General features: G+C 37.4%; 1 protein-coding gene across 3 annotated transcripts; it reads left to right on the forward strand.

Annotated features, from left to right (window-relative positions):
* Positions 1–1,104: 1,104 nt before the first annotated feature.
* Positions 1,105–7,331, forward strand: LOC119985801 (autophagy-related protein 18f-like). Of its 3 annotated transcripts, none has more exons than XM_038830196.1 (8): positions 1,105–1,928; positions 3,192–3,656; positions 3,734–4,165; positions 4,425–4,661; positions 4,763–5,590; positions 5,691–5,857; positions 6,004–6,363; positions 7,069–7,331. In XM_038830196.1, the coding sequence occupies exons 1-7, from the start codon at positions 1,653–1,655 to the stop codon at positions 6,359–6,361; spliced, it is 2,763 nt and encodes a 920-aa protein (XP_038686124.1). In that variant the 5' UTR covers positions 1,105–1,652; the 3' UTR covers positions 6,362–6,363; positions 7,069–7,331. The 3 variants fall into 3 exon arrangements, with proteins under 3 accessions (XP_038686124.1, XP_038686125.1, XP_038686123.1); XM_038830197.1 differs by lacking the exon at positions 7,069–7,331 and adding an exon at positions 6,750–7,016; XM_038830195.1 differs by having other exon boundaries at positions 1,107–1,928; positions 7,064–7,331.
* Positions 7,332–11,866: the final 4,535 nt, after the last annotated feature.

The following is an 11,866-nucleotide window of genomic DNA, read 5'->3' on the forward strand; positions in this document are numbered from 1 at the left end:
CTTACGTTATGGGGTAGGGGGCTTGTCACTAGGACCAATCTTAACCCTAATAAATCTAACTTAAATCCATTTTCAATTAAGGTGATCACCTTAGGTTTATCTATTGTGGGGTTATTTCGTCCTGTTTTATTAAATTAATTAATATAATATAATATTTGAGAACATTGTTGCTTTTGCATTGTAATTAAAAATAAAATTTTAGTTTCTTATGATAATGTATAATATTTAGGCGTATCTTACGACTTAAAAAAATCACATCAACTATGAATGAGAATGGATGAAGGGACCTCACAAGAGATAAAACTAATTACAATGGGTGTTTCTCAAATTCCTACGCTATGTTTGGTTGCACCGTTCTGGATGAATCGGAACGTTGAATTCCGTTCTCCAAAGGATACCTTTATTTGGTATGACATACACCACCAGAACGGAACGCTCCATTCCCCTCATCTCCATAACTTATGGTGCATGTCTCCCCCTAAGTAATCTGAGGTTCAAGTCGAAATGGGAACTTGTTTGACACATGTAATGACAATTTTATCCCTTATCATAAACAAAATTATCATTTAAGTATAATACGCTCTCAGGGATAATATAGTCTTTTATCAGTTATTCTCATTCCTATTCTTCAAAGTTCTTATCACAATTCCTTCACCAACTAAACATTGAAATCATTGGAATTCTCATTCATGTTCTCGTTCTCATTCATGTTCCCATTCCCACTATTAACCAAACATAACGCTAGAATTATATGAGATGTACCTAGAAATGACGCAAACCAGAGGGGGTGTTGGTATCATTTAGCCCAAATTAAACTTCAACGCCAATGATTATTATTATTTTAGCCAATTCCACTTGAACACACGTAAAAATTCGAAGTCCCCATGGGCTCCATCACAATGATATACCTTTTATAATTTTAAATTATCATAGAAAAAAAGTTTCTTATCATAGAAATAGTGAAATACAGAAAGAAAGTGCATTTCCTCAATTGTAGGTGAACAAAGAAAAGAAATTATAAAAACAAAATAGGTGAAATTGGTTTGACACAGTTTGGATCCAAATAGGAAGCCGGAAGACCAAACCCATATCAATGAATCCAAAGAGACGTACGCACTGTTCTTTTCCCCAAAAACATTTCTTCTTATTCGTTATCCGAATCCCTCTCTGAATTCTCTCTATATTATGCCACCCCCAAAATTTTCGGCCATTTTCCCTTCAAAACCCTAAAAGGCTAAAATCTTTAATTTCTCTCCCAAAATCCTTGTAACCATTCAATTCGATTCTAATTCTAATTTCATCTATATCTTCGATTTTTTTTTTTGGTTAAATTCGAAAACCCAAAATCCTTTTTTGTTTTCCCTTGTGTGTTTTTTTTTTGTACAAATTTGGTTTGATTTTTTTTATTGTAATTTATAAAAATTTTAATATAAAAGCTTGAATCTTTTCTCTGCACCGGTTTAAGCACAGAGACAAATCTTTGTTGTTCTGTTTGTTTTCTTGGAAGCTGTTTTTTAGTTTTATTTTCCGGGACCAAAATCTGCAGCGGATAATAGTCGAATCGGTGTTTCTTTTTGGCTCTGAAGTAACGGAGATGGGGACTGTTTAGCTGCAAAAGTCGGGTTTTGTTTTTGAAGACTCAGCCTGGTGTTATGCTTAGAAGAGAAATTGGAGAATCGGCGATTATTTTCGTCTGGGTATTTGGTACTTTAATTGTTTGGGCACTTGGGATTATGAGGAATAGCGGTGATGCCCAGAAACAGATGGGTGGAGCTGTAGTTCCAAGGCCAGGGAGAGCTGGATTGTCTCGAACTATTTCAAGCTACTTTAGGATTGTCTCGTCTGGGGCGTCTACTGTGGCAAAGTCTGCAGCGTCAGCTGCGGCTTCGATTGTCGATAAGATGGATGATGCCAACCACCTTGACCAGGTAAGGTAGTGGAAATTTTTATCAAGTAGCTTTGCTGTAAGTTTGCTTACTCAATTCTTATGCAAATCCACAGTTTTGGCATTCTGCCATCTTTTTGGTGCTATTCTTGGTATTCCATTGCTAATGTTTGTATGTCTACCGTCTACGTGCAATCTATGAAGGAATTCGATACAAAATTCATCTTTTCATGTAATGTCGCGATAAGCAGGTGGATTTTACTACTGAGGTCTTTTAGGAATGCGGTATTAATGCTAGCATGCCATTTTATTTATGAATAGAATTTAGATGCAGCTCAGTCATGATAGCCTAAGTGTTTAAAATGTAATTTACTGTGGAAAGATTGGGTTGTGGAAATGTGTAAATTAATTTGACGTGCGCTTTGTCTGTCCTGGTGTTTGAGACTTTAAGTTTTGCATGCAATTTAGGAATAATGCGTTAATTCTTGAATGCCATTAGTTTAATGTTCAATGATTATTGGGTGCATTTAGAATGATGCATTCATTCTTGCATGCCATTAATTTAATGTTAAGTATGGTGCAGTTCATTTGTGATATTCAAAGTATTTCGTTCTGGGGATAGGAATACACATATTTCTTTTGCCTGAAGCCAAGGGACATCTCTCATAATTACTATTTGTAATTGTTACACCCTTTGAGTGCGCCTTTTGAATCTATTTACCTAGGGCTTAGAAAAATATTGTTCGAGCCACGCTGTTTCTGTGGCTTGATTGACTTGCAAAGTAATGCAGAATTTCTGTGTTCAGTTTGTCATTTATTTCTCATCAATGAGGACACACTAAAGTCTGAATGTAATTACTTATTTCTTGATTTGTGGGTGGATGAAAAGGATGAGATGGAGTTCATAATTTCCTTGAATTTGATTCGTTTAGCCTTTGTCTCTACCAATTATGGGACAAGGTGTTCATTGCATGAGAGACTGATTATTTTAATCTGAGTATGTGTAATGAAAGCCTTGCACTTAAAATTGTTCACGTACAGGTATCTGGATATTGTAAAATAGTTGTAATAGTTGAGGAATTTAGCAGGTCCATGTGATGTAGAATGTTGGCATTATTGGAAATTTTTACTTGTTTTGATGAACTCATGTTCATTCTATCAGGTACTTTTGCTTGTTCCTTTGCACTGTTAATGATCAAGTTATGCACGGTTTAGGTGTTGATTTTATTGAACTCTTTTGGGATTTCTTCAAATAAAGTGGTGACAACGGGCTTCTCTTATTTTATTTCTTTGTTGCAATTTGAAGGTGCTCTGGGCTGGGTTTGACAAGTTAGAGTATGAGGGGGATATAGCCCGGCAAGTTCTCTTGTTAGGATATCGCTCTGGTTTCCAGGTTTGGGATATTGAAGAGGCTAACAATGTTCGAGACTTGGTTTCAAGATATGATAGTGCTGTTTCTTTTATGCAAATGCTTCCAAAACCAATAGTGTCAAAAAGTTCAGGTGACAAGTTTGCAGGCAGCAGACCACTTCTGGCAGTTTGTGCAGATGGGTCCCGTTCTGGAGGTTGTAACATTCAGGATGGGTTAGCCAGTCCTTGCAATGGGAGCATCCCAAACCACCAAGAATTGGGAAATGGCAATTCCATGCCTACTGCGATTCGGTTTTATTCATTGAGTTCTCACTCTTATGTACATTTTCTGAGGTTCCGTTCTATTGTTTATTCTGTGAGATGCAGCTCCCGAGTTGTTTGTATTTCTCAAGCAGCTCAGGTATTTTAAGTTGTGTTTCTTTTGCACCTTCATTACTTTCCAAATCAGAATGTGAGAAGTAAGTTTGTATGCTGCAGATACACTGTTTTGATTCCTCGACATTGGAAAGGGCATATACTATTCTGACAAATCCTATCGTTACCAGTTGTCCTGGTCCTGGTGGTATAGGCTACGGACCTCTTGCGGTTGGTCCCAGGTGGCTAGCATACAGTGGTAGTCAAGTTGTAGTCTCCAATTCTGGCCGTGTTAGTCCACAACACCTGCCACCTTCTGCTAGCTTTTCTGGTTATGGTTCAAATGGGAGTCTGGTTGCACACTATGCAAAAGAGTCTAGCAAGCAACTTGCTTCTGGGATTGTTACTCTAGGAGACATTGGATATAAAAAACTGTCGAGGTATTGCTCCGAGCTTCTGCCTGATTCACATAGTTCTCTGCAATCTAGGGTTCCTGGCTGGAAGGGCAGTGGAACTGTTAATGGTCATTATCCAGATTCAGATAGCATTGGAATGGTAGACGTTCTTCATCTTTAGTTTGTTTACCAGAGTTTTTTCATGGTCATTTATCTCCCTTTCACTTCTGTAAGTTTGATTAAAGTGACATATGTAGTCTTGACTTGGTTTTAAGCGCGGTGAATCCAGGTTTAACGTAATCTGAACTTTCTGATGGAAAAAAATATAGTCATATAAAAATATTTTATTTTGTTTCCTCTTTCTGTTTGTTGATCCTTATTTGTCACTCTGATTCTCCGTTCTTTAATTTGTTTGTCAGGTCATTGTTAGGGACATTGTCACTAAACAAGTTATTGCACAGTTTAGGGCACATAAGAGCCCTATTTCGGCATTATGTTTTGATCCTAGTGGGACCCTTTTAGTCACAGCCTCAGTTCAGGGTCATAACATAAATATATTCAGAATAATGCAAGGACTTCCAGGAAGCTCATCTGGTGCTGATGTTGACACTTCTTATGTACATCTTTACAGGCTGCAACGTGGTTTTACAAACGCAGTAAGAACAGTATAATTGTTTTGGTATTTATATTGAAGTTTTCATTGGTAGCAACATTCTTTCTAATCCCGTATTTTAATTCTTTGGGGATGATTTTTTAGGTTATACAGGACGTAAGTTTCAGTGATGACAGCAACTGGATCATGATAAGTTCCTCAAGAGGTACAAGCCATCTATTTGCTATCAATCCATTTGGCGGGTCAGGAAATTTTTTGTCCACTGATGCTGGTATCACCAATAAAAATGGTGAATTGGGTGTCATGACTAAACCGGCAGTTCGTTGGCCTCCAAATTCGGATGTACAAATGTCTCATCAAGAAAATCTTTTTGGATCTGGTCCCCCGGTTACACTCTCTGTTATAAGCAGAATAAGAAATGGCAATAGTGGTTGGAGAGGCACAGTTAGTGGTGCAGCAGCTGCTGCAACTGGCAGGCTGGGTTCTCTGTCAGGAGCTATTGCTTCTTCTTTTCACAATTACAAAGGTAACCTTGGTCTAAATGTTGATAACAGCTCTTTGAAGACCAAGTACCATCTTTTGGTTTTCTCTCCTGCTGGTGTTATGATTCAATATGCATTGCGAACTCCAGCTGGTTTAGATTCTGGAACCCTTTTCTCTGTATTGAACTCTGCATATGAGCCCGCTCCAGAATCTGATGGAAGATTAGTAGTTGAGGCAATCCAGAAGTGGAATATATGCCAGAAACAAAATCGACGAGAGCGGGAAGATAATATTGATATCTATGGTGAGAATGGAAATTCAGACAATCATAAGATATATCCAGAGGGCATGAAGAAGGGGAATAGTATCTATCCTGAAGCCCCAATAGCAACAGCAAAGATCAGCCCCGAGGAAAAGCATCAGCTATATATTTCTGAAGCTGAATTGCAAATGCATCAAGCTCGGGTTCCTTTGTGGGCAAAACCTGAGGTATATCATCCAGTCTGCTGGAAATAAATTTTGTGCGTGTCCTTTTGCTTATTGATGTTCTTTGATTTGTCGTGAATGATGCATTATGATTGCTTACCAGATATACTTTCAGTCCATGATGATGGATGGCACAAAAGTGGATGAAAGAAAAGTTTTGGGAGAGGAAATAGAGATTGAACGAATTCCCACTTGTGTGATTGAAGCAAGGTCAAAAGAATTAATTCCTGTATATGACTATCTCCAAACTCCCAAATTTCATCAAACGAGGTAGGATGATGTTGTAGTAGATTATAAGATTGGAATCTGTTTGTTATATTCAATGCCTAATGGTTTTCTTTGTATACTTTTCTTGTTTTGCTCCCATATATTGAGGTTTCTATTGATGTTAGTGGGACATGATTGCATTTTTCTAGGGTTCCTGCTGTACATAGTAATATCAATGGGCAACCGCTGCACCCAAAGTCTGGGCTGTCTGGATCTAGCAGGCCTTCACATCAGAGCAGTTCTGGCTCTCTTGAATCCATGGCTGAGATTGGTGCAGTGGTGAGTGAAATCCAGTATGGTGTTGAAGAGACTGGGTGGGATGGTCCTGGGATATGTATAGAAACCAAGGGCTTTGTAAGTAGCAATGATAGCCTAAAAACAAATACTCCACTCGAGATTGTAAATAATAGAGAGAGCTTGAAAACGGAGTCTCAACTCAAGTTTGTAAATAATGACATCGAAGGCCTGACGGAGAATCGTTTTGAAGACGGCGATGAACTTGATTAGAGGTAATTTCTTTAATCTTCATTGATTTAAATATTTAGCTGGATTATTTTGAGGAGTGCCCTTTCAGTACTTTGTGGAATGCGGGTAAATTTTTGCCTGAGTAATGAGATTATTTTACTACAATGTAGTATATATGCAAAAATGTGGACACTCCCGAGAGTACAATTTTTTTTTTAAAATCACAACTTTTATTAATGTTGACATTCCATTATAACTTGGTAGTCATACCATATCCTGATATCGAAGATGCCTAGTATTTACTTTCTACATTTTTCTGTTCCCCTGCTAGTCTCCCTCAGCTGCTGTCCCTTAAAGCTTAAAGTAGACCTTTTTGTTGATGACTTATTTATAATCAATTTTCTATGCCACATTTGAGGAGTAAGCGTAGAGAATCGAGAGTTCAAAAGGTTGGAAGTGATAAAGATTGGAGAGAGCCTTGCACGTAGGTTGAAAATCGAGAGACCTGCAACAGAGGCAAGCATGTGACCCTGTGGTAGAGTTGTAGGTTTCAGTTCCTAGTAACAGTCTGCTTACATCCTGCCTGGACTGTAGTTTCTGTTTCTGAGTTACTAAGATAGTGTTCCAGAACTTAAATGATGCATTTGCATTTGTATTGATTCTCGTCCCCCGCATCTAGCTTTCCTTATTGTACTTTAGAATCTTGGGAGTAAACTGAACTCTTTTCTTTTTCTTCTTGTGCAGTTCAGGTGTGCAGTTATTCTTTTATTCTCCAGAAGACTTGATTAACAGTGTTAATACCATGATGGGTGAAATGTAGACAAGAGTGAGGTTTAGGGGAGGGTTTCCGGATCGATGATGAAGTAGAAATTGTGGATACCATGTGCTTGGGGTTTCTATCTTCAGTGAGATGAACATTGTAAATAACAGACAGTACATTCCCAATAATCATTTGTAATATGTAAATAATAGCATTGCCCTTATAACGCAACCACTGTTCTTATTCTACCAAGTCTTGTTTTTATCTCCTACTCTTCTGCTTCTGTTGCAACATATATATGCTATGAAAAGAGAACCTCACACTGCAGGTACAGAGGTGGATTATCATAATATTGTTTGTCTAGTTTATAGACATGTTGAAATGCTGCTCCAAGACATTTTCTTCCACTTCCTCTGCCATGGAAATCGCGGCAGCGTTCATAGATGAAGTCTGTAAATCAACAGTCATCTTCTTCACTTCAAAGATCACCAACCGCGTAAAGTTCAAAGGCAACATCAAAGCTTTCCACAATGAATTACAGAAAGAGAAAAGGAACAAAACAGAAGATGATATTAGATTGGGCAGCACGGAAGGGAAGTATCCAACAGCACAAGTTAATGGTTGGCTCAAAAAGGCTCAGGAGATCGAGCGTGGAGTGCAGGCGATGCTGGATGAAGGTAGTTTTGTTGCTGTCAGTAGGTGCAGTGTTGATCCAGCGCTGTGTCGTCGCTACCAACTAAGCAAAAATGTGGCTGAGAAGTGTGATGAAGTGAAACAACTATTGATAATGTCAAAAGGATCTCTGTATGGGGAATGGAAGGGATTGGGAAAACAGTCTTCAGTCAAAAAAATTTCATGGAGTCCACTTCTTTGATGGAGTCATTTGATATGGTCATCTGGGTTACAGTTTCAAAGGAGTCAGATACCAGGAGGCTTCAGTCTCAAATTGCTAAGAGCTTGCATTTGGAATTCGATTAAGGAGAGAGCGTAGAAGTGAGCGCGAAGAGACTTCACCAACGGTTGATGATGAAAAAGAAGTTACTCATCATTTCTGACGATGTTTGGGAGAAGATTGGCTTGGATTCTATCTGAATTCCGCAAGGCGATGAACAAGCAATCTGTATGACCAATGCAGATATCAAACTGGCGGAATTTGTTTGCGGAGAATGAATGGGATATGGTTCAGTCAGAAAGAGTTAACGCAATCAACTTCACCATCCCAACCAAAGCTTCTTTTGTTCCACTGGCGATCACAACAATGGGAAAGTCCATGAGAAACAAAACCATGATTGAAAAAACTTGCATGTCAGAGGAAGATGAAGGTGATAGAACAGTAAAGGTTAGTAATCTGAGAGAGCTAAACTTAACTTGCAGACAGCAGCTGGAAAACATTGAAGCAGGAACAATAGTTCATAAAACTTTTGTTCTTTTACAGACTATAAAAGAATCCATAGCCCTTTCTCTGACACCCTAATTCTACACCTAACAATTACACTTGTACAAAGCCATACATACACCAGCCATGCCAACGCAAGAAAAGCTGTGAAATTAACACACACATGTCCAGTATTTTGCAGCCCTTTCTTATATTTCTTCTGTCACCTTCTCTAACTCTTCAACTTCTTCATGTTCACTTGCCTCTTAAGATGATTGTTTCTTTGGCAACAACATCGTCGTCATCATTGGTGCCCTTTCTTGTATTCGTCATCATCGGCGTGCTCTTGAACTTCCTGTTGACATTTTTCCTGCCTTGATCTTCTTCATCTTAGGGATTTTTTGGTGAATTACTAATCCGATATAGGTATGGTTGAATCATATGGCTTCAATCTCTCGTCTTCATCATCATTATCTTCTCCAGTCTCAAATCTTTTTGCACTCTTGGCTATCATGGTTGATGACTGTGTTTGTATTTGTAGAGTTGGATGGGAGATAGTTATATCACAATCTATGTTCATATAGATGTGTTTTTTGAACCCTCCATGTTTAGAACATAAGAGAAAAACCGTCGGTATCCATAAGATAATGGTGATGTAACCGATGTATTCCTAAGAAAACTGCGGGTGCATGTTGAATGGGACTGATGTATTTTAAGCTAAACCAGGGACGCCCATTGTATGAGAACATCGTAATCGTAATATGGTTTTGATATTATTGTAAATATTATTTTATTAAAAATATATTCAATTATCAATTTTAAAATCATGTATATCACATAATTGCTTAAAATAAATGAGAGTTTGTTTGCAAAAAACCTTTTATTAAACAAGAGTTATTGAAACCTAAATAACCTAGGACTTCTCCATTATCATCTAACTATTATAAGATGTTGATTAAAACGTGCAAAAAAATGTTTATTTTGAAAAGAAAAACAACTCATGTTTAGTTGTTTAGTATCAAGATTGAGTTTTATTTATTATGAGATGGCACTGTCCTGATTGTCTCACTTAAAATAAGAACCTAAAATGCGAACTTATATGCACAAATAAGGACCTAAAATGCAGAATTCTCTCATGCGTACTTAAAATAATAACTTAAAATGCAAACTTATGTTCTCACCATTGATTTGGAAGATGCGTCACCCAAAGAGTAGAATTCCTATATATATATATATATATATGATGACCCCAACATGACCACAAAAAAGGATTGTTCTCAAAGGGGTTGACTTGATGGGAAGAGAACTTGAAGGGTTATTGTGCAACGCAAGTGCCCTGCACCTTGTTGTAATATGTGGGAAGCATTAAGGAGCCAGTTATCTGAACAAATTAAGGTTTGGTGACTGTCCAAGAATGAGAAGCCTTATTGCAGGTAAGGAGTCAATAGATATGAGGAATATGGTCAATTTAAGGTCTATCCGTTCAAGAAGCAAAACATCAGCTGCCTCTATCAGCAAGCAATGCAGAAACCATTGGAGAAGTAATGGGAGATATGCAGTGGTGGAATAATATTGAGTGAGAAGATGATTAAGATTAGAAACATCGATCCTTCAGTGTAGTCTCTTCATAAACTACCACAAAGAGCAGCTAGACAATTTTATTTTCTGGCATTGTTTTGTGTTATATTATGCTGCAATATTGCAACATAGTGATGAAATAACTTGAATGCTTCCAAGCAAAGAGATTGATGCTCCAATGCAACCTCAACTTCATGTGTCACCAGGACCCTCCATTTGCTGTTCAATTCCTGCATCTTGGACCAGTTGAGATATTTTAAACCAACCTTACAAATCCCATGATAGTTGTGTCCAAACCTTGTGCCTCCTGAAGACACCTTCCAAGTAGGGATACTTGGACAAATCCTTTTCTTTACCAACATCTGGACCTTCTAGTTTCTCACTACCCCATATCATATTTGCCAGAAGAAACTCTTGATATTCATGTCGAAGTTCATGGCGAACCAAATCAAGTATAACCAATGCCCAACATGGGTTCTTGCAATTCTTGGTTGATTGCCAGATGAAATAACCCAGAAGAAGAGGAAGAGCTTCCATTTTTCTTGCTCTTTGTTGGGTTGTATAAATAAATAAAAGAAATGCGGCTTCATATATCACCAAGTTTGAGCCTGAAGGCATGTAACAGTGCTTCCAGGAAAAGGAGTTAGAGAATTCATCAAAGTGAAGGTTGGGGGTAGGTGGCTTCGTATCGAATGCTCTTCTATTCCCTTCTGTTCTTCACACTTCTTGTTTGACTCGTGTTCATTCTGTATATTGTTTCATTCATCTTAGTTCTGTAGACTGTCGATAGCATTGATAGAGAAAGCAAGTGTTCTACAATTGGTACATTTTAATGTACTGTTTTTTCTATAGTTTAGTTTGATTCGTGTTATATTATGATTTACAATGAGAGGTACAACATTCTTTTGTAGACATACAAACCCTAAATCTACCCCTAACAATTACACTAGTACAAAGCCATACATGCACCACCATGCCAATATATGAAACATGTCCAATTCGTTTTCTTGTATTTCTTCTTCAACTTCTTCATGTTCATCATTGGCGCCCTCTTGAGCTTCCTGCCTACATTTCTCTAGCCTCTCTTCCTCATCTTAGTGATTTTTTTGGTGAAATACTGATCCAATGTTGTATGGTTGAATTGTACGACTTCAATCTCTCATCTTCATCATCATTATCTTCTTGAGTCTCAAATCTTTCTGCAATCTTTGCTATCATGGTTGACTACTTGTTTGTATTTGTAGATTTGGATGGGAGATAATTATGTCACAATCTATGTTTATATAATATGTTTGGAACCCTCAATGCTTAAAACACAATAGAAAAATAGTAGGCATCCACAAATAACAGTGATTTAATCGATGTATTTTTAACAAAACTATGGACACCTGTATTATTAACAAAACTGCAGGGCCTAAGAAACAATAGATAATAGTGATGTGACCGATGTATTATTAACAAAACTGTGGGTGTCTGTATTATTAACAAAACTGCGAGCTCCTAAGCATCATAGATAATAGTGATGTTACCGATGTATTATTAAAAAAATTGTGGGTGCCCGTATTATTAAGAAAACTACGGGTGCTTATTGGATGAGACTAGATAATAGATAGTGATGTAATTGATGTAATTCTTAACAAAATTGTGGACACCAGTATTATTAACAAAACTACAGGTGCCTATTGGACGAGGCCGACGTATTTTGAGCTATACTAGACGCGTCCATGGTATGAGAACATCTTAATCCTAATATAATTTTGATATTATTTTATTAAAAATAAAATTCATTATAATTTTGAAAATCATATATATCACTTATTGTTTAAGATAAACA

Source organism: Tripterygium wilfordii, chromosome 19, assembly GCF_013401445.1.
Source record: "Tripterygium wilfordii isolate XIE 37 chromosome 19, ASM1340144v1, whole genome shotgun sequence".
NCBI lineage: Eukaryota > Viridiplantae > Streptophyta > Magnoliopsida > Celastrales > Celastraceae > Tripterygium > Tripterygium wilfordii.

Excerpts from the sequence above, each read along its gene's own strand:
- LOC119985801 (XM_038830196.1), top strand. The coding sequence starts at position 1,653 with ATGCTTAGAAGAGAAATTGGAGAATCGGCGATTATTTTCGTCTGGGTA. Across the intron at positions 3,657-3,733 it reads GTATTTCTCAAGCAGCTCAG|ATACACTGTTTTGATTCCTC; the intron begins GTATTTTAAGTT and ends TGTATGCTGCAG. Across the intron at positions 5,858-6,003 it reads CCCAAATTTCATCAAACGAG|GGTTCCTGCTGTACATAGTA; the intron begins GTAGGATGATGT and ends GCATTTTTCTAG.